We start from the raw sequence: 24,740 nt of genomic DNA on the forward strand, positions 1-24,740 counted from the left end.
ATGTGTGAGTCTAGTGTTCATAATTACAACCAGGGCATTGTAATCCAGCCTTTTTTTAATTTATTAATTGAATGAGTTTGTTTCTATGGCCGTATCTCGTAAAGCATTCTACAGCTTACTGATAACTCCTTGTTAAGCTGATTGTAAAAACCTTTATATCCTAATCATACAGTACAGGGCACAGCAGAGCATTCGTACATCATGGGTTATAGGTGTGTACAGGGCCCCTGATAGAGGGGGATCACTGTTCTTCCTGTAGGGGGACCCGGACAGCAGGAGGTTCAGTGGAGCAGAAAAGAACTGATGACAGAACAATGCCATCCTTGTCTCTCACCCAGCAACTGAAAGCCGGTTTGCTGGTTGAGAGACACGAGGGGCCCAGGCCGTCCCTTCCTTGGATGATGAGCTTGCCGGCGCTGAGCTCCTTCCCCGCCCATACTCACAGCTGGGAAGAGGAGATGGGAAGCTGGAGCAGAGAGAGGGGTAGTTCCTCTAAACTCAGTATACAGCACATGAGACCAGATCGCTCTTACTGTAGATCACATTGCACTGCATACACACAGCGCCCCCTATCCACATTTCCTGCTGCTCAAGAGAAGAGCAACTTTTGGAGGAGATGGGGGGATGGGATGTGTACAGTGCAATGCCATATACAGTAAGATCCCAAACACCCCAAAAAGGATCACAAATGCAGCGGGGTTTACCCACACCAGTTTGCATGGTACAAAAGACAATGTGATGCGGTTGCGATGCCCTTTGGTGAGATGCGGTGCAAATGAGCTCATGAGTCTAGAGGAACGCTCTTCTGACAGGAGGGGAGAGCATAAAACTGCACACCTCCTGCTGGCTTTGTAGTGGCTTCCCCCTGTAAGTTGCGGGGGAGGGGGGTGGGAGCCTGTTTGTGTAGGGAAAGTAATGGGAATTTGGGGAGGAGGGATATGTGCTAGGAGGAGGGTTTGGGGGGAGTGTTGAACCAGATGAGGGGATGTTTTTCTAGGAGGGGGGGTGGAAGAATGTGTGCTGGGAAGGGTAATTTAGAGGGGGTTGTGCTAGGAGGAGGGATTTGTGGGTATTTGTCCTAGGTAATAAAAAGAGGAGATTTTGTGCCAAAAGTGTGTGGGGGAATTCGGGGCTAATAGGAGGGATTAAGGGGGATTTGTGCTGGTGGAGGGGGGATTTGGGGGGGAGAAGATTTGTGCTAGGATAGAAAGTTTGAGAAGATTAAGGATGTGTACTAGGCAATTGATTTCTTTGGGTTGAGGGAGATTTGTGCTAGAAGGGGGGATTTGGGGGATTTTACCTGGGGTATGGGATTGGAGGGGCAAATATTTGTCTTGGGAGGGGGGATTTTGGGGAGAAGATTTGTTCTAGGATAGAAATGTTGATGTGTGCTTGGCGGGTGATTTTTTTGGGGGTAAGACAGAATGTTTGTGTCCACTATTGATGATTTTCATGTATTTTGTGAAAATATTGTTTTGATATTTGCGTACAGGGGGAGGGGGGTCATCCGGTAGGCTGTATGGGGCCCAGTGATTCTTAAAAACGGCCCTGGGTGTGTACCTTCAGGTGATTGGACTTTAGAGGATGTGCCCACTGAGAGCCTCCAATATAACTCTACTGCACTCAGCTTTCTGAGAGTGATGGACTATAAAAAAGAATTATCCAGAGACTAATGCATACGTCTGCCAACTTACTAACATGTAGTGTGGCCTTGGTAGTTCTTAAATACCTCACAATTAACAAAACAAAAAACAGGTTATGGCATAGACACCAACACCCTAAAGTAGCCACTCATAAGAAGACCACGTAGCATATACTTAAACATTCAATAAGAAAAAATACATTTATTGATTAATACGAAAGATATATTAAAATTCATTATTAAATATAAAAACGCTATGCTCACAGGGCCCAAAAGGATTAATATCAGAGTTGTATAGCAAAGGACAGGACACATACCACATTTATTGCACATCAAGCTGGGCAGATCACCTTTGATGGTCCAAGTGGCAGTCCTTATAGTGGAATTCCACCAAATTATTATTATTTTTTTTTTAAGTCAGTAGCTACAAATACTGCAGCTGCTGACTTTTAAAATATGGACACTAACCACGATGTCCTTACCCAAAGCCAATCTGTTCCTTGGCTCTCGAGTGGAGGCGCCGCCATCTTCGGTAAGGGAATCAGGAAGTGATGCCTTGCAGCTTTACAGCCTGGTTCCCTACTTTGCTGCACATCCTCATTGGTCCCTGCTGTCTTCAGGGACCTGTGTGTTTCCAAGAAGACAATGGGGGGGGGACAGAGGAGGGGCCAGACATGGCGTAGATCACAGCGGAGCCCAAAAGATGATTGCGCTTAAATGGTTGCAGCTATCTTCTCCCACTGTCCCTCAGTGGGTTGACTCAGTTATTCAAATCATCCCCTATGAGAAAATAATTTATGAAAACAGAGGTTGTATGTGTAAACATCACAAGATTCGAGATGCTTGGTGTAACTCCACTCATACATACAAACTACCACTGATTAATGGCATTTTGAACAATATTGTACCTGTCCATTTTTTATCTGGGTCTGGCAGACAAGTTGACTGAATCTAGTTCTCGCTGAATGTTAAGGCAACACCATTGTTATAGCTTTGAACTGTTTATTGCTACACGCAGTCATTTGCCTATTAGGCCTCATGCACACTGGATGTTTTTGAACATTTTTACAGCCGCTGTTTTTGGCTTCCTGCGTTTTTTCTACAGTCAATGGAGTCTCCAGCATGTTATCCTATATTGTGTACACCCCCCTATTTGCAATAAACAGCATTTAAAAAAATAGAAAAACGTATACCCTTCTTCATATGCCTGATTACAAAGACAACGTTGTCTTAAAGTGTTACTAAACCCCCCTGATCTGTATACCACAGTGAGTGATAAACTGCACAGTTTCTCCAGTGCTGAGAGTTCAGGTAGAAGGAGATTTTCACTTCAGCCTGCATACACGCCCACATGTGAGATGCCAATATCATGTGGCCTGGCTAGCTCTGAGAATAAGTAATTAGTCTCTCCAGTATAAAGTACACAACTGAGCATGTGCAGGTTGGCTACCCTGCCTGTGTTAGCTGGCTTTCCCCCGATAGCCAGTGCAAGAGGGAAGGATCTATGCATACAGGATAAAACAGCCTTTTTACACAATGCAGAGGATTAACCCCTTAAGTTCCACAGTGAGTATAACAAGCACGCTATGTTGCATATACAAACAGATTTTACTGTTGTGGGTTTAGTAACACTTTAACACATACAAGAATGTTTGGACAGAATTACAGGTCCCATATAATTCCCATAGCAACCATATTATGGCTAACATCAATATATCAAGATCAAAAAATGTGCATATTTTCTTCATGTGGTTGTTATGTATAAATGTGGCCTCTACAAAAAAATAGAACAACTTCTAGTAAAGCAAAAATTCAATGCTAATGATTGTATAAGGCATTTTATAATATATATCCAGTAATGGTTGCAAGTTGTTCCTAAGGATGCAGGAAGTCCTCCAATCAATCACGTAGTGAATATAGAATAGCACATTTTTGCAGCAGTTTATAGGTAACAGCAGTACAGCTGTTTAGCTGTATAGAGCAAAAGCGAAAGTAAGCTATGCAAGCAGATATCAAAGTAAGCAGAAGCAGAATTCCCATTTAAATAACACGAAAGACCAATCTGAGTTACACCACAGCTGTCCATTCGACACTGCTCAGACATTCACTGCAGAATAGTGCCAACATTTCTATTAACATGCTTTCTTGTTATTACTGAAGATGTGGATTCCTAAGAGATTTGTTGCACTGCGTTGTTTGTTTGGTCAGCAGTCATCATGGCTTCTTTTGTTTGCTAATATGCATTCCAAAGATATCACATTGAACAGGTCAGCAGTTCAGTAGTATTGTATATGTTCAACACATTTCATCAAATGGTGTAGCTGGCTTCACCAGGACAACCGAAGATGGTGGACCTTTTCTCCTTTTCTGAAAAAATCACTCTTAGCCCCTGTACACACAGTCGGACATTCTGACAACCAAATCCGTTGGATTTTGTCCGACGGATTTTGTCCGAAACTGTTGCATTACACACGGTCGGAAAAAGTTGTCGGAAAATCCGATTGTACATAACGTGATGACGTTATTTTGTTACGACGGGACTACGTTCAGGCTAGTAGCCAATAGCTTTGGTCAAGGAATTTGATCTGAGCATGCGTGACACTTTGCCTGTCGGAGTAGGCTACACATGATCAGAGTATGTCCGATCAGAGCATTTTGTCGGAAAATTTTACCGACAAGTTGGAAAAGTTGGTCCGTCGGGTATTATCCAACGGAAACAGTCCAATGGAGACCACACACAGTCGGAATATCCGACAAAACGGTCCTGTAGGACACATTCCGTCGGAATCCCCAACCGTGTGTACAAGGGCTAAGAGAGTGATGACTGACAATCACCATTCCCTGCTCATAGAGGACTAAGAACTGAGAGTGATCAGCGGTTATGTTCTCTGGCTTAAAACCAACAGGGGACATGTGCAGCATCACGCCAAATATGTATGTTTCTTTTTTATATTCCCACACAAGTTGCATTTTTGTAAGTATCCCTTTCTTTAACAGCTGATATTTTTTGAGTGTTTGTTAACCTGATTCCTGATTTCCTTTTACATAATTTCTTGTGCAGTATTCTTTATAGCTTTCAAATGGTGAAATTGTTCTAAAGTGTAATATTTTAGAAATGCAACTTATTCTTGTTTTGGCTTTTTTTAACTCTATAAGTAGCTGCTTGTGTTATTTTTTAGTTTTTTAAGCTTTTTATAAGTGTATTACATTTTTTTATATGTTATATATTATAACAGAAAATCAGTTTTAAATACTATTTGTGAAAGGTTTTACATAATCACACAGTTTTCAAAATGAATCCCATTAGAAAAATATATGATTCTTGGATGAAAGTTGTGTGAATCTTTTTGTGAAAACATTTTTAATTGGACTACTGATTTATGTTCTATATCTTTTTCGTAAAAATACTACCTGCCAATCTATGTGTTGGAGAAGTAGACTGGGAAAATGTGTCTCTCTAACCACCTTAATTCCGCCATATGTACTGTATATATGTTAAACTAGGATTGTGGCGGAGGCTACAACTGTGATCTCGCTATAATTTTTTAGAGCAGGCAATTCTGCACAATGTAAAGTAATCTGAGAGACTATACAGCCACTGGATCACTTCTGCAGGTAGCAGAAGAGGGTCTACCAGGCTCCCCTATCCCATCAGTGAGCCCAGTAAGGATGTAACTGGTGGTATTGGCCTCCATAAACACAGTAAGAAAAACTTATTTTGTTCCTCCCACTGTGTGACATCAGACACAGCGGTTCTAAAGGCAGAAGTTGTTATACCTTAATGGATTCTCTGCAATATGGTAAAAAAAACTTCTGCATACAACCCCCCCCCCCCAACCCCCGCTTACCTGAGCCCAATCTTGATCCAGCGATGTGTACAAGAGCAGCGGCTCTCTTAGCTCTCTCCCTCCTTATTGGTTTAGAGACAGCAGTGGGAGCCTTTGCCTTCAATCACAGCCAGTGATTGTGTTTGATAGTGAGGAGAGAGCAAGGGTCAGGGCTAAGCCACATTCTTTGTGTTTCTGGACACACAAAGTGATGCTTTAGAGCAAGCAGAGCAAGTGGTTTGCTATGGGGATGCTTGACTGAGCGGAGGAGCCAGAAGCACCAGTAGTGGACCCGAGACGAGGAGGATCTGGGCTGCTCAGTGCAAAACCGCTGTACAGAGCAGGTAAGTATAACATGTTTGTTATTTTAATTTAAAAACATGGGAATCACTGCAATCACTTTAATGAGCAAAGAGCATGCTTTAAACTACTCATAAGAGCTGCATCAAAATACATTTTAACAATATTAATAAGATATATTTATGAGTGAACAGCCATGATACTTTCTATTCACAAGGGTGCCACTGTAAATGTTGTTGCAACAAAGAGGATGCTCCAGCTGTTAGATTTACAGCAAGGTTCCCGTTATCGCATGGCCAGAGCTGACATCACAGATTTCAGTCCACTGCATCATCACTAAAAAGTCTGGTTCTGCCAGGTGCCTGGATTGACCCCCCCAACTCACTCTCTCAGCGAGCTGCTAAGAGACTGAGCCGGCCGCCCCCGCCCCCTCCACAGCTCTATGCTCCAGTGAGCGAGGAGGGAGAAGAGCAGAGAGCACTGACTGACAGTCAGCATCTCTCTGCTCAGGGGGCTCTGAAAACTGAGATGCTCTCATTGCAGAGGCGCCGGGGGACATTGGACCCATGCTGCATCCACCGAGGTAAGTATGATTCCGAAAAAAAAATCCTTTACTTCTATTTTAAATCATAAGCAAATATTTCAGAATAATTTCAAAGAAATTGCACACAATAGAATTCAGGCTTTCCTTCAGCAGCAAACATTGCTACTACTGTCACAAATATACACTTATTTCAAAAGCACAGCCACAATAGGTGCACTAACTAAATGTAAGTAAGCAGTTCTTTTTTCCTCCCTCTCAATATTAATCCCTTCTGTACACAGACAAACTGATAAATTGTGGTATGATTTCTAATGGTAAGGGGAAAAAATCTAAAAGTAGAAATTAATAAAATATACAAACTTATTCTTCTTTCTAGCTCACTCTGGAAGTCACTGATGTCCCAGATCTTTCTGTTGGCGTAACTTGCTCATTTGGTAACATTACTCAGGTCGAGGGGCAAGTGTCTGGCAATAAAATTGTCTGTGTTTCACCATCCTCAAAAGATGTACCAATCATTCCTGCAGATCAAGGTATGACCTTTTTCCTTCAATTTTATTTAATTAATTTTACACCTATAGCTCACAATAGACTTGCAATGAGCCTGGGTGCAACTGTCAGACTGGGGCAAGGGTATTGTACTTAAAGCAATTTGTCTGGAAAAGGAGTATGAGTACTGACTTGCTTGACACCTTATATGTATATTATTGTTCCTGATCCTTGACTGAGGAAATATTGACAATGTTGTGATGGTAGAGAAAAAGGGGCTGTTGGAGAGGTTGCAAGAAGTGAAGAGGTGGGAGCGTACAAGATTGTTGCAGTCAGACTGAGTAGGAATCTGGTCAAAAGATTAGATTAGTTGGAGAGGTAGCCAGGGTGTTAGCACTAACAGGAATGTTGAGGCCACAAAGAATAATGGTGGGTATTACAGAGTAGAGAAAGTAAGGTACACATGCAGAGATGTCTTTAATGAAGCATGACCTCAGGCTTGGGGCAAATAAATGACAGGAAACCTAGAAGAAACTGGAGAAAAGAGCAAATACAGTAAGCTTCAAAAGAGGAGAGTGACAAAGATACCTCTGAGGGAATCTAGGATGGAAAAGGACCTGGGGGTCCTAGTAGATGACAGGCTCAGCAATGGCATGCAATGCCAAGCTGCTGCTAACAAAGCAAACAGAATATTTGCATGCATTAAAAAAGGGGATTAATTCCAGAGATAATTCTCCTGCTCTACAAGACTCTTGCCGCACTTAGAGATTGCTGTCCAATTATGGGCACCAGTCCTCAGGAAGGATGTACTAGAAATGGAGCAAGTACAGAGAAGGACAACAAAGCTAATAAATGGTCAGGAGGATATTAGATACGAGGAAAGGTTGTGAGCACTGAACTTGTTCTCTCTGGAGAAGAAACGCTTTAGAGGGGATATGATTTCAATATACAAATACCATACTAGTGACCCCACAATAGGGATAAAACTTTTTTTCAGAAGGGAGTTTAACAAGACTCGTCGCCACTCATTAAAATTAGAAGAAAAGAGGTTTAACATTAAACTAAGTAGAGGGTTCTTTACTGTAAGAGCAGCAAGGATGTGGAATTCCCTTCCACAGGCAGTGGTCTCAGCGGGGAGCATCGATAGTTTCAAGAAACTATTAGGTAAGCATCTGAATGGCCGCAACATACAGGGATATACAATGTAATACTGACATATAATCACACACATTGGACTCAATGGACTTGTGTCTTTTTCAACCTCACCCACTATGTAACCTACTATGTAAGAGAGGAAGGTGTAAAAAAAAACAAAAAAAAACTTGAAAGTGCTTTGTGGGGATAGAAGGATTCCAACTCCACCTCACTTTCATCAGCTGGGTCTGGGCGAGTGAGTTCAGAAGAGGCCAACATGAGAGGGGGCAGCTGGATAGGTAATGTCAAGATACCTCAAGCCAGGTTTCAGTATCTCCTAGTAGGTTATGGGAATTATAGATAAAAAGTTTAGAAGGGAGAGAGGCTGGTCCTTGGAAGCCAGGGAATAGAAATTAGAGTATGTGGACTGTGTGTAGAGTGTATTGCCAGGTGTGGGGGTAAAGGTTAGATAGCAGAGGGCCAGGACTGGGTGAAATATACCCAGAAATCAGAGGAAGAGTGATGATAAGAGAAGCAAGACGGGAGCAATGTTTATATAAATGCACGTGTCCCAATGTTCTCAGGGTTATGTCGGCATGTAAGTTCAGAATGAGTAGAAGGTGGGTGCAGTAACAAGAAAAGTGTGGGAGTGAAAATGATTATAAGCTGTGGGGCTGGATAGGGAGAGTACAGAAATCACAGTTTAAGGGTAAAGAGTGTAGTAACTGGACTGGAGATGGGAAATACAGGTTGTCCTGAAGTCTGCCAGGAGTACCATTTGTAAATGGTTGGCTATAGTTAAAGTGGAATGTGTTAATTGCCAGGGCAGTAATGCTAAAAAATTATGTTTTAAGAGTTCACTTGCCCCTGGATAAGGGTGCCATCCTCCAAAGTCTGTTCCAAAGTTAAATGTATATGGGGTGGAATTAATAAAGGATAGATGGGAACAAGCGCAAACGTTTTACACAAGACAAGCCGATCTATAAAAGCTAACATCAGTCTTTTCCAGTCAAACAAATCAGGAAGGTATTCAGTCTCTGTAATATAGATAAGTTAAAAGATAAAGTTAAACTTAGGATACAGGGCATAGGATGAGTTTCACACAGACAACCCATTTCAAGTATGTAGTGTTCACACAGGCAGCATGTAGAGCAAAATTGAATTCAGTACACATAAGTTAATATGCTAATCAGTGACATCTGCCAAATGTATGTCAGACAGCTTGTCATAAAATCCTGATGCTATGCTGTTGCAGGAAGAAAAAAGCAGTGTAAACTGTATATGGGTTTTATAAAGTATATGAGATTTATTAAAATTGTGATTCCATTCTAGTATCCATCCTATGAGAAGCATCTGTATGTGTATGTGTAACCAATTAGAATTTGCCATCTAAAGTATTTTGGAAGCTAAAACTTTTTTTTAGTTTTGAAAGAAGTGGGGAAGGATTATTAGAACCCCTGTCAGGTATTTATTGCTAAGCAAAAACGACAACAGCATCAATCAATTTGTACTAACATTATATTTGCAAATGTTGTGCAACAAAAACTCTGCTTTTAGCACATTGTTAAACAGTGTAATTTGTTTTCATTGCTGGCTGGCTTGTAAGGCTGGGTTCACACTTATGAGAATTGGATGCGGGTTTCCTGACGCATGACAGGAGAGTGTGATGGGCTCACAATGTAGCCAGTTTACACATCTCCTGGCGCCGCTGCAGAAGGGACCTGTGTGTTTTTGGTCTTGTTTCAGGTCCGAATTCAGCCAAAAATTCGGACCTAATTCCGACTTGAATGGGGAATGCACCGGACCCCCTGCTGTGAGACGCTCAGCAGATAAGGTGAACCCAGCATGCTGTCTATTTTGCCCCTGGGGAGATTCACCTTTTATAAAGGAGACACTTGTTCTGGGATAAAGAATGATTTTCACTCATTTTGGAGAGCCTTTCTCAATCTTCCTGTCTCCAGGAAACTATTAAAGAGAACATCCTCGATGTTACACAGACCAGATAGTTTCCAGAACCCTGGATTTTAACCTTTCCACACTATGCAAAACATAGATGCACTGGGATTCATTTACTAAAACCAAATAGCAAGTTTCCCTTAGCTGGGGGATTTTCCCCAGAACGTAGTAAATTTGGTGAAATTTCACTTTCCAATGAATACCCAATCAAGTGCAATAAAAAATAAATTAAAAAATACACAATTTTTGCTTTTACACAAATGGATGATGGAAGTCAGAGCTTCACCTTATTTACTAAGCTCTTGGAAAAATTTCCCTGATGTAATGTGCAACTTTTTTTGCAAAATGAACAGACTAGTTACTATTAGTACAGTAGATCAACATCATTGACTTTTGATACACTTAAAAGTCTACAATGTCAGATACAGTACCATTTTGTATTTTTTTAAGCGTCTTCCCATTTGCTTCCTATACCCTTGAGGTTGGCAGATATGTCTTAGATATGTGTCTCTATTAGTACTTCCATACTGTAGGTTAGCAGAATTCTCGAACTTTTCGATGTTTACTCGAAGACCAGCAGATGGGGGAGCAATATATTCTAGAACCCAAACTATTGGTACATCTTGAATGTATGTCAGTTTATGTCTTTTTATGATGTAGGTGCCATTGTAATTGTAGTCAATTTTCTTTTAGACTGGTATGGTGTGGAACTACAACTGATCTCCAAAGAGACTGGAAAGATTTTTGTGAGCACAGACTTCAAATTCTACAACTGCAGTGGCCATCAACTGTAAGAAATCTCTGTTGTTCAAAAATTACAGTTTAGGATGCATAATGGCTTCATTTTTAGCATTGTCCCGCCAGTTAGCGGAGTATAAAAATAAATATATTCTAATTGCAATCTCAGCTTGCTGGTCAGTAGAATGATTAAATGTCATTGTATAATGCAATTCATAATTTGGAGATATTTATATTCATTTGATTGTGCAGGGAGTACTTGGGCACTTCTAGCGCAAGAAAGAGCTTTGCACATATAATGTGAGCTGTACTGACATAGGCACTATTCACACCTATGTGAGCATTAGCATATGCTGCGGAATGGGATCTGAATATGGATTTAACGCACAAGCCAACACAGCACACTACTAAGCACAATACATTCACATGTATGCATTGTGGCGCAAAGAAGGCTTGGGCATATGGCAAAACATAATGTGTATGCTGGGTTGCCATTTTAAATGGCCGTAATGCATTTATATCACATGATGTGGTATGTGCATTATAACACACATCACAGAATATGTCAATGCATGCATGAATAGGTGTCAAGGGACCTTTTTACAGCAGCATGTTTGCTCTGTATTCATATGCTCCAGTTTTTCATTAGTGTAAAAAGTTTCACCTTTGGCAGCAACTATGTGGGCAAGGTCCGTCCAGTACATTAAAACCAATTGTTTGTAGCACATAAGCCTGGCTCAAAAATTCACATATTTGTTCATGTTCCTTTTTTGGCTAGTTTCTATGATGCCCCAACTTCACAGTAGTGAGTGTCTCCCTGTTTGCAAATCCACACATGAGCAGTGCAACCTCTCTTCCCCTATTGCAGAAGTGACTTATTTTTTAAAGCTGAACAGTTAGTTTTAATCTACTGGTGCTCCTTTTCTGCAAGGTCACTTTATTAAAAAGGTCTGCCAAAGGTGAACTTATCATTTAAGGTTCATTCTCACCAGTAAGCCTTTCATTTTGTCAGGGCTTTATTGAAATGTCACAAGTGAGAATTCATTACATTTTATTTACCCTGTAGCCTTGTGATGTGGTAGTACTTTTTTCAGCATATACTGTACCACTGCAACCCCCTCAAGTCTGGCTTTCTGCCTTGTATTTCACTGGAACTGTGCTAGTATTGACAAGCAAATGCATAACACGTTTAAAGTGTTTGTAAACCCTTACAGACCACTTTGACCTACAGGTAAGCCTATATTAAGACTTACCTGTAGGTTCAAGAAATATCTCCTAAACCTACACGGTTCAGGAGATATTTGCAAAAAGGCAGGCACCGCTGTCTATGGCACATTAACCGTAGACAGCGGCGCGCAGGTGCACTGAGCATGGCGCTGCTAATGGCAATATTCCATTAGTAGCGGCTCCCGTGCGCATGCAATCACAGCGATGGAGCCACGAAATCCCGGAAAGAGGATGGACACTCCATGGAAGAGGGGACAACGGTGACATCGCTGGCTCCTGTGTCAGGTAAGTGACACATAATGGGCTACTAAGCGAAGCACAGTAGTCCATTATGCTTTACCTTTGCAGGGAAACAAAGAGGAAGTAAACCCATCAGGTTTCCTCTTTAACAGTAGTTTTTAGTTTAGTGAGTAAGGATTCTGAGAAAAAAAAAACCTTATGATGGTGGTATCAAAATGTGGAAAATGGCTTTGGCTCTTCAACGCTTGTTAATTCTATTTAGGGTTGTACTTAAAATGAATAGTATTATTGCAGTGTGAAAAAAAATGGTTTTAAGGTGCAGGCATACAAATATGTTCGCTCTCAAAGTGTTTTTCCTTCATTAATGAAACAGACTTGTGTAGATTATGTAAAATATTTATATATATATATATATATATATATATATATATATATATATATTGAAGCTATAAAATGCAACCTTAAAATATTCTCTGTAATCTGCCTTTTCATTGGGTTTGACCTAAAAAAGTGTGAAGCGAAGTGGATTAAAATCAACATACACATGCATTCATGTGTATGGATATTGAAAAAATAGGGTATCTCTTAGTCTTCAATTGGATTTTTGAAGTAAACCAAGTTAATTTACTGCACTAAACCTCATTTCACAGTTTAGTAAATCAGGCTTACTCTGTTCACTGTTATCTCGCCATTGCAAAATGGCCAAATTATGCATCTTTCTGCAATAATCAGGATCAAGCTCTTTATACTCTTGTTTTTTTCAGAGTCACCACAATAAAATATGTATGCTGTGGGTTACTGTACTACTTAGACCTACCCCCAACCACTACATATACCTCTTTGTACTTTCCTCTGATCAACAGGCAACCTGACTGAGGATTTATGACCTATGCCGACTATGCTCTTGTCCTCTTCTGACTTGTGACTTGTGACTTTTTCCCAGAGACTTTAATGAAAAAGCCTTCTGGAGATTAGACATCAAAATTGTACTACTGTGGGGCTTAACTGAACTCAGAGGAGAACTCAGAGGAGAATCGGAGCTTGTCCCAAACTGTTTTTCCCACATTTAAATACATGGGGTATAGGTAGCTTGAGGATAAAAGAGAGGGGGAGTTCTTTAACTTGGGTTGTTTAAAAGCATATTTTTCCTTTTGTAGCTAAATATATACAAATCACAGAAACTGTGTGATTTATTGTGAGTAGTTTCTTAATTGTGTTGTATTTAACATTATGTGTAGCAAAAGAGTGCCCCTTCATTGAGCAAGATGAAATTCTGGATCCTAAAAATATTCTAGTGGTATGCATGTACAAAGTTTAGACTCAGGAATGTAAACTATAGCACATCATACAGAGAGCAGCTATTTGTAGTGTGTGCCTGGTGTATTTTCCACAGGATCACTGCAATGTAAAGCAAATGTAATGCAGAGCAAAAAATGCAGAGCACAATTGTCTTTTTATGTGGAGTACACATTGTTATGTGGTTTGCAATATGCAGTGTTCCATAGTATGTACGGCATACAGTACAGCATACAGATTGCAGCAGTTCAAAGTATGTAACATGCAGAAAAGCATACAAATTGCAGTGGTCCAGGGTATGCAATACACAGCATGCAGTACAGAATGCAGCTGAGATCACTTGTGTCACTGGTCACTCACAAGTGAGACAACAAGTGTCTTTTGGTTCCATGGCACTGGCTTGGTTGAGTGTTGTATGCTCTAAAACTATGCCAGCACCAAACCACCATGGCTACAGATCAATTAATCTGTAAGCCTGGTTTCACTTACAGGGGCACAAAGCTGGCCTAGACCTAGCAACATCCATGGTCTTCAGCAGTATGGTGCAGACATGTGAAGTTGATAATTTTTCATTTCAAGACTGTACTTTATTGCCATACAAAATCTATCCTGGGTAAAGTGGCAGTAGACAAGTGCATCTATAATGCATGTTTTCTTCAGGTTTAAAAATCTACATTTTTTCTTATGGTTCATAACTGCAGAAGATTTTTTGCAATTGAATAACTGCAGGTTCAGAGCAAAGACTAATATGTAATACGATGCAGTTAAATCTGGTATTTTGATATGCTTTGGTATAAATATTGAGGTTGTATTGACAGACGATACTTGCTACAAGCGTGTAACTAGATATATTTAAAGCAAATACATGTATGTTTAAAGTATGTCAACGTGATGCAGTGTTTATGCTGTTAGAGTCTTTCTTGGTTACAGGAAACCTCTACTGTTTATGCTCGGCCATGTTCAATGTATATGCAGAGGAAGTAGCTGTTTATACTAGTTGGCTGGTTCTAGAGATATTCTATGCTTTTTTACTACAAACGTTTATGTCTTAGATGAAGTGCTAAATCTAGATAGTTAAATACAAAAATCATGGTAAAACGAGAAGTCCAGACTTTGTCTTAGACCATAGAGTGTTTTTTTTGTTGGCATTTGCTGCTAAATGTTTAGATGGACTTGTCACAGAAATCTAAACAGATTCCCCTGTCATCCAGTCACGGGTGGTCTCTTTGTAAACTGAATCATCTGTCTGTCTTTCAGTGTATGTATCTGTCATTTACACCTCTCTCTCTCAAAAAAAATCAATTTTATTCCCCACTGTATGTTTTGTCACTGACTTTCGGAATATGTTTAATTTTTAAGGGTATTCTCAGGCTAGATGTATTTTAAGGTTTTATTTACTTGTGTAATTCTACATTTCTAGCTGCTTGTCATTCCATATATTTATTACTTTATTAAATGTAGAGCTGAATTGTATTTAAATGTAGATTAAACATTAACAACCACAAACTGCCCAACAGCAAAAAATGTTGAAATAAGATATTGGCGGCCCAGAGATATTGTTTTTAGTATATTTAGTCAGACCTTTAACCAGCTCTGAGAAATTCTTTCTCTGTTTTCTACAGGTGCTTGTCATGTGTGAATAGTGCATTCCGCTGCCACTGGTGCAAATACCGCAACCTCTGCACTCATGATCCCACTACATGCTCTTTTCAGGAAGGCCGTGTCAACGTCTCTGAGGTATTACACTGTACAGTTTTTTTTTCTAGGACGATCAATTGGCTTGTATGCACAGATATAAAGAACGCTGCCAATCTTTTTCACTCCTTCAAGCCTTCACTTACCAATAACCATATCAGCAAGGGTTGGTTTAGTTGTGTAGCCAACCCAGACCTCTGTTGTGTTGGTGTTCTGTCAGATGCTCACGCATTCCATTCATACAAATTCACTTGATACCAAGTGGCTACAGAGCTCTCCACCATTACATTGCATGACTGATGTTATAGTCACAGTTAAGGACTCTTGGCCTACACTTAAGCTTGCAGATTTTCATTACCATAAAGGCAACTGACACTGCTGTCGACTGATCCTATTGTTTAATTTTTTTTTCCTTACAAATGTTGGTATGGTGCCATCGCTGCCAAGTTTGTTGACATAATCTTCTAAATTGTCGACCAGTGTATTAGCAGCCAGCTAATACACATATCTTACACATAGCTTGTCCACATATCAAGCAGCCAGGCAGGTACTCTATATGCATATTTAGTGCCTGAACTTTCACATTGAGCAGGGAAAACTGAAACCATCATACACTAGCCTTACAAATTGTCAGATGTGCGCATAATAACATTTTTCTATAGTAGTCATTTTCTTTCAGTAACCAGATGCATATCAAAAAATCTTTAAAGGTAAATAATAGTCCCCAAAAAGGAGATTTTATTCACAATTAATAAATAAATGATATCATCGGGGACTTTTCCACCACTTACAATAGTATTTAGAAAACTTTCAAATTAAAAGTTGTTAATCGTTTGTAATGCTCTTATTGTACTATGACTATAAGAAAGTAATGTTGTAATGCAAAACAAGTTTTGGAATGAAACAATTCACAGAAATTGTACTATTTTAAAATATTATAACATCACTGCATATAGTAAATATCTTTAACGAGAGTAGTATTTGTTCAGTTGTCTGTGAACTACAGCAAATTAGCCATTTTGTTGATTACATCATTATGCAGTGGTTTTGTGGATCATATACCTTATTTATTGTTGTGACTAGCAGTTAGGATTTTACTTGTATTTGAATATTGCCCCATTAACCATATGATAATACATATTGTTTTTTAATTAGCATTATATTAATCAGCTATTTATATAATGAAAAGCTACATTGCATTGATTACCACACGATCACTGCATATTGTGAATTTTTTCACCATGCAGTGTTTGTCCTAATCCTTTATCAACTATAGTAAGCCTGCCATCTCTTTGTATTCACCAGTAACTTTACTTACTATTCCCATTGTTTACTGTGTAGACCAGCCTTTCTCAACCTTTTCAACACAGAGGAACCCTTAAAATAGTTCTCCGGTGCAGGGAACCTCTTCTAAAAATTAGAAATCTACAACTCATGATACATTAGTGTAATGGTCAATGGGAAAAATGGTCCTTACACTGGTGGTCATTGGGACGAATTACCTCCTTACAGATAGTTAAAAAGATCAATGGTGTCAGTGGGAACTTATCTGAGAGGCAGAAATGGCCCAATGCTGAAGGAACCCCTACAAACCTCTGGAGGAACCCTAGGGTTCCACTGAAACCTGGTTGAGAATCACTGGTGTAGAAGGTGGAATATGTCTAGCTGATGACACAAATGTGGGATTTTTTATTTTTTTTTGCAACTTTTTGACTCTACAATATATGTGGCTTTTTTAGAAGTATAATTTATGCAAGATCCTTATCACAAGGTTTAGATACAGAAGAATATTTGAGAATAAAATGCATGAAGAAATGTTTGCAGTATCAGCTGCAGGTGTGTTTTTTACAGTGTGACCATTAACATTTGACTTTTAACATGTTGCTGATTCAAGTGAATTACAAGAGTTTTGATACAGTATTTTCTAACTACTGATGTAAGTGGTGGACTATATAGAAGCATATCAAAAGGTATCATAAATGAAGCTGCATTTTTTTCTTTGCTCTTTAATCAGGTAATATCCTATTTAAATGTGTTTATATTGCTTCTACCTTGTTTTAGTTTATTTTTTTGGTGGACTTCATCAAGGCCAAAGCACAAGAAAAACTCAGTGAAGCATTCTATTGACATATCAGACAATAAAAAATACTCCCCAAGATTGGGAAAAACAAAAGGCGTTATAAGTGACAATGAGTGTGGACTGCATGACTGCCACCAAAATATGAATAATCTATTTATTGAAAATCAAAGGATGGTAAACATCTAAAGATATAGGAGTATAAAAATCCCATCAGGGAAACACACAGAACCACATGAACAGTGCATGATTACATACTACACATAACAAACAATGCACTGATATAGACATATCAGCGTAATCACTAGTCTACCTGGGCAATATTTAACATTTTTCACAGACATGTTAAATCCTGCATTTTGTGCTAGAAATTTCATTTAAACCCAAAACAATTACAGTATATATAAACAGTTGTTTTGGGACTTTGCGGGGGACTAAGAGCAAACTGTAAGTGTAGATGGGCTTATAATTAAGTGCTGAAACACATCATTTCATAGTTCTACTTTAAAATTAATCTAAAGTGCATTTCTATAAAGATTTATTGTTTAGTGTTGACATATATGTCAAATACAGAAAAATATATGTGCTGTGTAAAAAATAAAAAATAAAGCGTAAAATATAATTTATAATCCATCTAGTGTTTCATATAAAACCTGTAAGAAACCTGTCCAGAGGGAAATTGTAAAACCATTGCTATACCTCTCCTTCTGAAGATACTAGTTTCAAAAGTGTTATGCTGAGTTCCCAAAGTAACTTAGGAAAATTATGTACTATAGATAAGGAAATCTGCCCCTTCTCTGATTTTTTTTTTTTTCAATCAGCATACTTTTTTCTGGGTCAGTAACTCAAAAACTATTGAGCCAGTTGCTCAGCCTAACAAGCAGACAGCAAGATTTTTTTTTTTTTTGAAGGAGGTCAGCAATAGCAGCTCGTGCATTTCACTGATGACTGGTTTACTGTAAATACTCAGCACATGTGTGCAAATTACATTTTTCTATTATCTGAGAGGATTAAAAAAAATATCATTAGCCATGTACAGCAACAGAACTTGGCTTGCCAGTGCTTAGCTATTTGTATTTGTATGGGTGTTGCAGTTGCAAGCATTCACCAAAATACAGTATCTCACAAAAGTGAGTACACCCCTCACATTTTTGGAAATATTTTACTGTATTATGAGTTTCCATGTGACAACACTGAAGAAATTACACTTTGCTACAATGTAAAGTAGTGAGTGTACAGCTTTTATAACAGTGTAAATGTGCTGTTCCCTTAAAATAACTAAACACACATCCATTAATGTCTAAACCGCTGGCAACAAAAGTGAGTACACCCCTAAGTGAAAACAAAAAGTACGGGGCTTTCACTGTGTCCAAAGCTGTGGCATGGCGATCCCATCCCTAAATCAGATGCAAAAAAGAGACCCCCTTAATGGGACTTTAATAGACCACCAATGCCACCAAAATTTCAAGTAAAACTTATATTTTTATTCATTACACAATAAAATAAATAGTGACACCCAGACACAAAGTGTCTCCAATAAAAATATACAGTCAGAGAAATGCACAAAAAAAAAATCTATACAAAAAAACACTGATACTCTCATAGATGTCCCAAACCCGACGCGTTTCCAGTCTCTGCTATTGCAGAACCTTCATCAGGGGTAGAGAGCAGGAGATAGCAATATCGCGGCAATTCTTAGTTACAGCACTCCTCCATGTATATACGGTGGGGACACTCTGACTGTATATTTTTATTGGAGACACTTTGTGTCTGGGTGTCTCTTTTTATTTTATTGTGTAATGAATAAAAATGTAAGTTTTACTTGAAATTTTAGTGGCATTGGTGGTCTATTAAAGTCCCATTAAGGGGGTCTCCTTTTTGCCCCTAAGTGAAAATGTTCAAATTTGGCCCAATTAGCCAGTCTCCCTCCCCGTGTCATGTGACCCATTAGTGTTACAAGGTCTCAGGTGTGAATGGGGAGCATTAAAGCATGTTAAATTTGGTGTTATCACTCTCACTCTCTCATACTGGTCACTGGAAGTTCAGCATGGCACCGAACGTAAAAAGAACTCCCCGAGGATCTGAAAAAAAAGAATTGTTGTGCAAAAGATGGCCTAGGCTATAAGAAGATTGCCAAGACCCTGAAACTGAGCTACATTATGGTGGCCAAGACCATACAGCAGTTTAACAGGACAGGTTCCACTCAGAGCAGGCCTCACTATGGTCAACCAAGGAAGTCGAGTGCACATGCTCCAAATCATATACAGAGGTTGTCTTTGGGAAATAGACGTATGAGTGGAGGTTGAAGGGGTAGGGGGTCAGTCTGTCAGTGCTCGGATTATATGCCGCACACTGCATAAAATTGGTCTGCATGGCTGTTGTCCTAGAAGAAAGCCTATTCTAAAGATGATGCACAAGAAAGCCCATAAATAGTTTGCTGAAGACAAGCAGACTAAGAACATGGATTACTGGAACCATGTCCTGTGATCTGATGCGACCAAGATAAATGTTCAGATGGTGTCAAGTGTGTGTGGCGGCAACCAGGTGAGGAGTTCAAAGACAAGTGTGTCTTGCCTACAGTCAAGCATGGTGGTGGGAGTGTCAAGGTCTGGGGTTGCATGAGTGCTGACAGCACTGGGAAGCTACATTTCATTGAGGGAACCATGAATGCCAACATAGAAGGGAGATTAAGGTCTGGTGTAACCCCTCTGACACCTCCATCCCTAATAATGCACAAAAAACAAGAAAAATAGCCCTGGGACTTTAAATGAGGTGAGAGAGGTTTAGCCAATGTCCACAACAAACACTGAGACAAAATCAATTTATTTGTTTCAAAATGTTATACAACAGAGCGGCAACAACAATGATTGTGAGTTACCCGGCATAATAGCCAATGTGCACAACACAAGTGAAAGTAAATATACAAAGATTTATTACAAATGTTATACATCCATGAGCAACAATAAAACATAAAAGTTGCTGGGTCAGTAAATACACATACACAATAAAAAATGTACATACATGTGGACAGAAAATATGTAAACATAATGCAGACATCAATAATACCCAGCATGTACTGGCATAAAACAAGCATCAATAGAGCCCTCTGCATTTTGCGAGACCCTGCTTGCTTCTTCAGCACGGTCCCGTTGGATGGTGGACATTTTATGGGCACCCATGCGTCACCGCCCGTACATGACGTTGGGGCCGTAACCTTCAAGCCCTTGTGGGGCTCAGACGTTCAGCACGGCTGGGATTCCGATTCACAACTTTTTTTGGATAGAGCAGTCACATCTCTAAGAACAAATTGACAACCATTGGATTTTTTACTCCGTTGAGACGTTTTCAAGACACAAATTAAGGGGCTAAGTGGAGAACGCAGGGAGAAATACCCCTATCCAGACCATGCTGATCCTCTGGATGTTCCCCTGTTGTGGCTTTTGTTTGTTCCGCCCCCTCAGCTCCCGAGCTGGATGCACTACACGGCTGCCATTTTGATATCAGCGTTTGGCGATTTATCTCAGACCTTCAATACAACATTCATGCATCCCCCCTGAAGAAGCGAGCAGGGTCTCGCGAAATGCATAGGGCTCTATTGATGCTTGTTTATGCCAGTACATGCTGGGTATTATTGATGTCTGCATTATGTTTACATATTTTCTGTCCACATGTATGTACATTTTTTATTGTATATGTGTATTTACTGACCCAGCAACTTTTACGTTTTATTGTTGCTCATGGATGTATAACATTTGTAATAAATCTTTGTATATTTACTTTCACTTGTGTTGTGCACATTGGCTATTATGCCGGGTAACTCACAATCATTGTTGTTGCCGCTCTGTTGCATAACATTTTGAAACAAATAAATTGATTTTGTCTCAGTGTTTGTTGTGGACATTGGCTAAACCTCTCTAACCTCATTTAAAGTCCCAGGGCTATTTTTCTTGTTTTTTATGAATGCCAACATATACTGTGACGCACTGAAGCAGAGCATGATCCCCTCCCTTCCGAGACTGGGCCATAGGGCAGTATTCCAACATAATGACCCCAAACACACCTCCAAGACGACCACTGCCTCACTAAAGAAGCTGAGGGTAAAAGGTGATGGATTAGCCAAGCATGTCTTCAGACCTAAACCCTTTTGAGCATTTGTGAGGCATCCTCAAATGGAAGGTGGAGGAGCGCAAGGTCTCTAACATCCACCAGCTCGGTGATGTTGTCATGCAGGAGTGGAAGAGGACTCCAGTGGCAACCTGTGAAGCTTTGGTGAACTCCATGCCCAAGAGGGTTAAGGCAGTGTTGGAAAATAATGGTGGCCACACAAAATATTGACACTTTGGGCCCAGTTTGGACATTTTCACTTAGGGGTGTACTCACTTTTGTTGTCAGCGGTTTAGACATTAATGGCTTTGTGTTGGAGTTATTTTGAGGGGACAGTCAATTTACATTGGTATACAAGCTGTACACTCACCACTTTACATTGTAGCAAAGTGTCATGTCTTCAGTGTTGTCACATGAAAAAATAAAATATTTACAAAAATGTGAGATGTTCTCACTTTTGTGAGATACTGTAAATAGATCCCCCAGAAATCTATCCATAATTCTCGCCTCGCTACTTTCCAAAATGGTATAAACTTTCTAATAAAAGCATTCACCCCGTTTCCTATTTTATTGTGATAGAATCTTGTTTTGGAATTGTTCTAATTATGAATTTTAATAGCAGTGTAATGAATAATGGGGTATGTTTTTAATTTGTTAAACTTTTTTTGTTTATGTACAGGCATCTGTATCCCACACTTAATAAGTGAACAGACGCGGGCAGGACTTAGGAGGAAGGCTGGGCATGATATGGGTTCCTGTCTGTCTTTTAGGTTATAGTAGTGGCAAATAGTTGTGAGAATAATTACATCCTAGGCTTCATGACACACATTAGGATATGGGCTCAAAAGCAGACAGCATGTATATTCATATATGTTCTTGTGTGTTTTGTGAACTTTTTGACTTCAGATTATTTACGCTCCATGTCTAATTTATGAAAATTCATGAACAAGGTATTTAATTATGGGAACTATTACTAAAATTATTTACATACTTTCTATAGTAGAGCCAATACAGTTAAAAACAACAACAAAAAAAACAACATATTGTATGTGTTTGTTATCCTAGGGCTGTTATTTAACTTACTAGAAGTTAGTGGCAAAAGCTATGATGGATTGGTCCAGTTCCCTGGGGTTGCTCGGCATATGAATAGCACTCTAGCAGAATAAGTAATGAAATTTGTTTAAACACGCAGTGTATGTATCCGCAACTCTCTGTGGGAGCAAAGACCTTTAGAATGTCAGTTACCAGTACTGCTGTGGAATAGAAACAGGGATAATGCATGTCTTATAAAGCTAGAAACACACACAATTTGGAGATTAATCAAATGTACACAAAGGTGAATAGATGAAAAACCATCAGTAGTTAACTCTTTTGGGCTAAAAAAAAGTGAGTGTATATAGCGTTTAAATGAGTGAAAAATCAACCAACTCATGGACTGCAAGAAATTGAGTATTTCACTTTCTAACAAAAAATATTTATGATTTCTGGTCTCACATGCACCATACAAAATTACACCTGCAGTTTACTTGGTTCTTACTGACACCATTTACATATTTTTGCCCACGTTTCTTATAACTTTTGGTTGTGTATTCTAATGCTAACCCATATTTTTTTATCAATCTGTAATTTGTCTGTTTGATAGCTAAAATATATAAATTAGTTTGTACTTCCTATGAGAAAGGTAAAGCTTATCAATTTATAAACTCGAAATAATAGAATAATATGTCAATTCCAAAAAAGCAGATTTTCTACCATTTTTAACTTTGTATAAGTGTGTCTATTGAGATAGAGCAATGTTTTATTTTAACCAGTCTTGTATGTATCTTGGGCATACATACTGTACACCCAAAAATATATTGCCAAGGTACACAGGGCATACATAACACCTCTTGTCACTCTCCATGACACTTTTGCCTGCAATTCCTATCTGTCAAAATTACACACATGTATAATTACAGCAGGCAGCACTATACACTGAGTGGTGAGTACCTGGATTGAAAACTGGCTACAGGGGCGAGTTCAGAGTGTAGTGATAAATGGGGAGTACTCGGAATGGTCCATTTTGGAAAGTGGGGTCTGTCTTGAGACCTGTTTAACCTCCCTAGCCGTAATCCCGAGTCTGGCTCGGGTTGGGAATTTTCTAGCAGGAACGGTAACCCCGAGCCAGACTCGGGATCGCATCGCTGGATGCAGGGAAGGACGCAGTGAGACTTACTTACCTTGTCCCCTGGATCCAGCGATGTCCCCCGCACTGTGTGATCGAGCTGTCCTCCGCTCGATTCACAGTGCCGAATGTCGCCGAGCTCCGTTCTCTGCAACGTTACGGTGCACGGGAGCAGAGAACGGTGGTGAATTCAAAAAAGTTAAAAGACACAAAACACACACAGCACTGTAATCTTACAGATTACAGTACTGTATTCAAAAATGCACTTTTATATTATAAATACAGTTTTTTCTGCCTGGAATTTGGAGATTGTCCATAGCAACCAAAAAGTGTACCTTGTTCAGTGTTTTAGGATTTGATTACATTATTGAATAATTTTTATTATTCTTTATTATATTATAAACTTTATCATACCCGGGATGTCTGCTAGACTCTGGTTTGAAGAGATTTAAGAGCGTTATTCCTAAGAATTACAGGACTACAAAATAAAAGCCAGATTTCCATGCAAAATAATTGTACCGCTTTCAGCACCTAATTCCAGACTGAATCATACCGCCAGGGAGGTTAATGTATACATAAATGATCTGGAGGATGGGGTAAACAGCTCAATCTCAGTATTTATGGACAATACTAAGCTAAGCAGGGCAATAACTTCTCCGTAGGATGTGGAAACCTTGCTAGAAGATAAGAACAAATTAACAGGGTGGGCAACTACATGACAAATGAGGTTTAATGTAGAAAAATGTAAAATAATGCATTTAGGTGGCAAAAACATGAATGCAATCTACTCGCTGGGGAGGGCTTCTGGGGGATCTAGGATGGAAAATTACCTGGGGGTCCTAGTAGATGACAGGCTCAGCAACGGCATGCAATGTCAATCTGCTGCAAGCAAAGCAAACAGAATATTGGCATGCATTAAAAAGGGAATTTACTCCAGAGATAAAACAATAATTCTCCCGCTCTACAAGACTCTGGTCCGGCCTCACTTAGAGTATGGTGTCCAGTTCTGGGCACCAGTCCTCAGAAAGGATGTGCTGGAAATGGAGCGAGTACAAAGAAGGGCAACAAAGCTAATAAAGGGACTGGAGGATCTTAGTTATGAGGAAATACTACAAGCACTGAACTTATTCTCTCTGAAGAAGGGACACTTGAGAGGGAATATGATTTCAATGTACAAATACTGTACTGGTGACCCCACAATAAGGATAAAACTTTTGTGTGAAAGGGCATTTAATAAGACTCGTGGCCATTCACTAAAATTATAGAAAAAGTGATTTATCCGGAAACTGCACAAAGGGTTATTTGCGATA

General features: G+C 39.4%; 1 protein-coding gene across 2 annotated transcripts in view; it reads left to right on the forward strand.

Annotated features, from left to right (window-relative positions):
• PLXNA2 (plexin A2) overlaps window positions 1-24,740 on the forward strand; it is a 469,574-nt gene that overhangs the window by 278,950 nt on the left and 165,884 nt on the right. For both annotated transcript variants that reach the window (XR_013274456.1, XM_077481163.1), the window contains exons 7-9: window positions 6,690-6,843; window positions 10,583-10,679; window positions 15,013-15,127. Coding sequence is in view for 1 of the 2 variants with exons in the window: in XM_077481163.1 (XP_077337289.1) it covers window positions 6,690-6,843; window positions 10,583-10,679; window positions 15,013-15,127 (366 nt within the window). In the remaining variant the exon portion in view is untranslated. The remainder of the gene's footprint in view (window positions 1-6,689; window positions 6,844-10,582; window positions 10,680-15,012; window positions 15,128-24,740) is intronic.

This window comes from Lithobates pipiens, unplaced genomic scaffold (genome assembly GCF_037356315.1).
Source record: "Lithobates pipiens isolate NorthernLeopardFrog02 unplaced genomic scaffold, aLitPip1_a1.2 Scaffold_16, whole genome shotgun sequence".
NCBI lineage: Eukaryota > Metazoa > Chordata > Amphibia > Anura > Ranidae > Lithobates > Lithobates pipiens.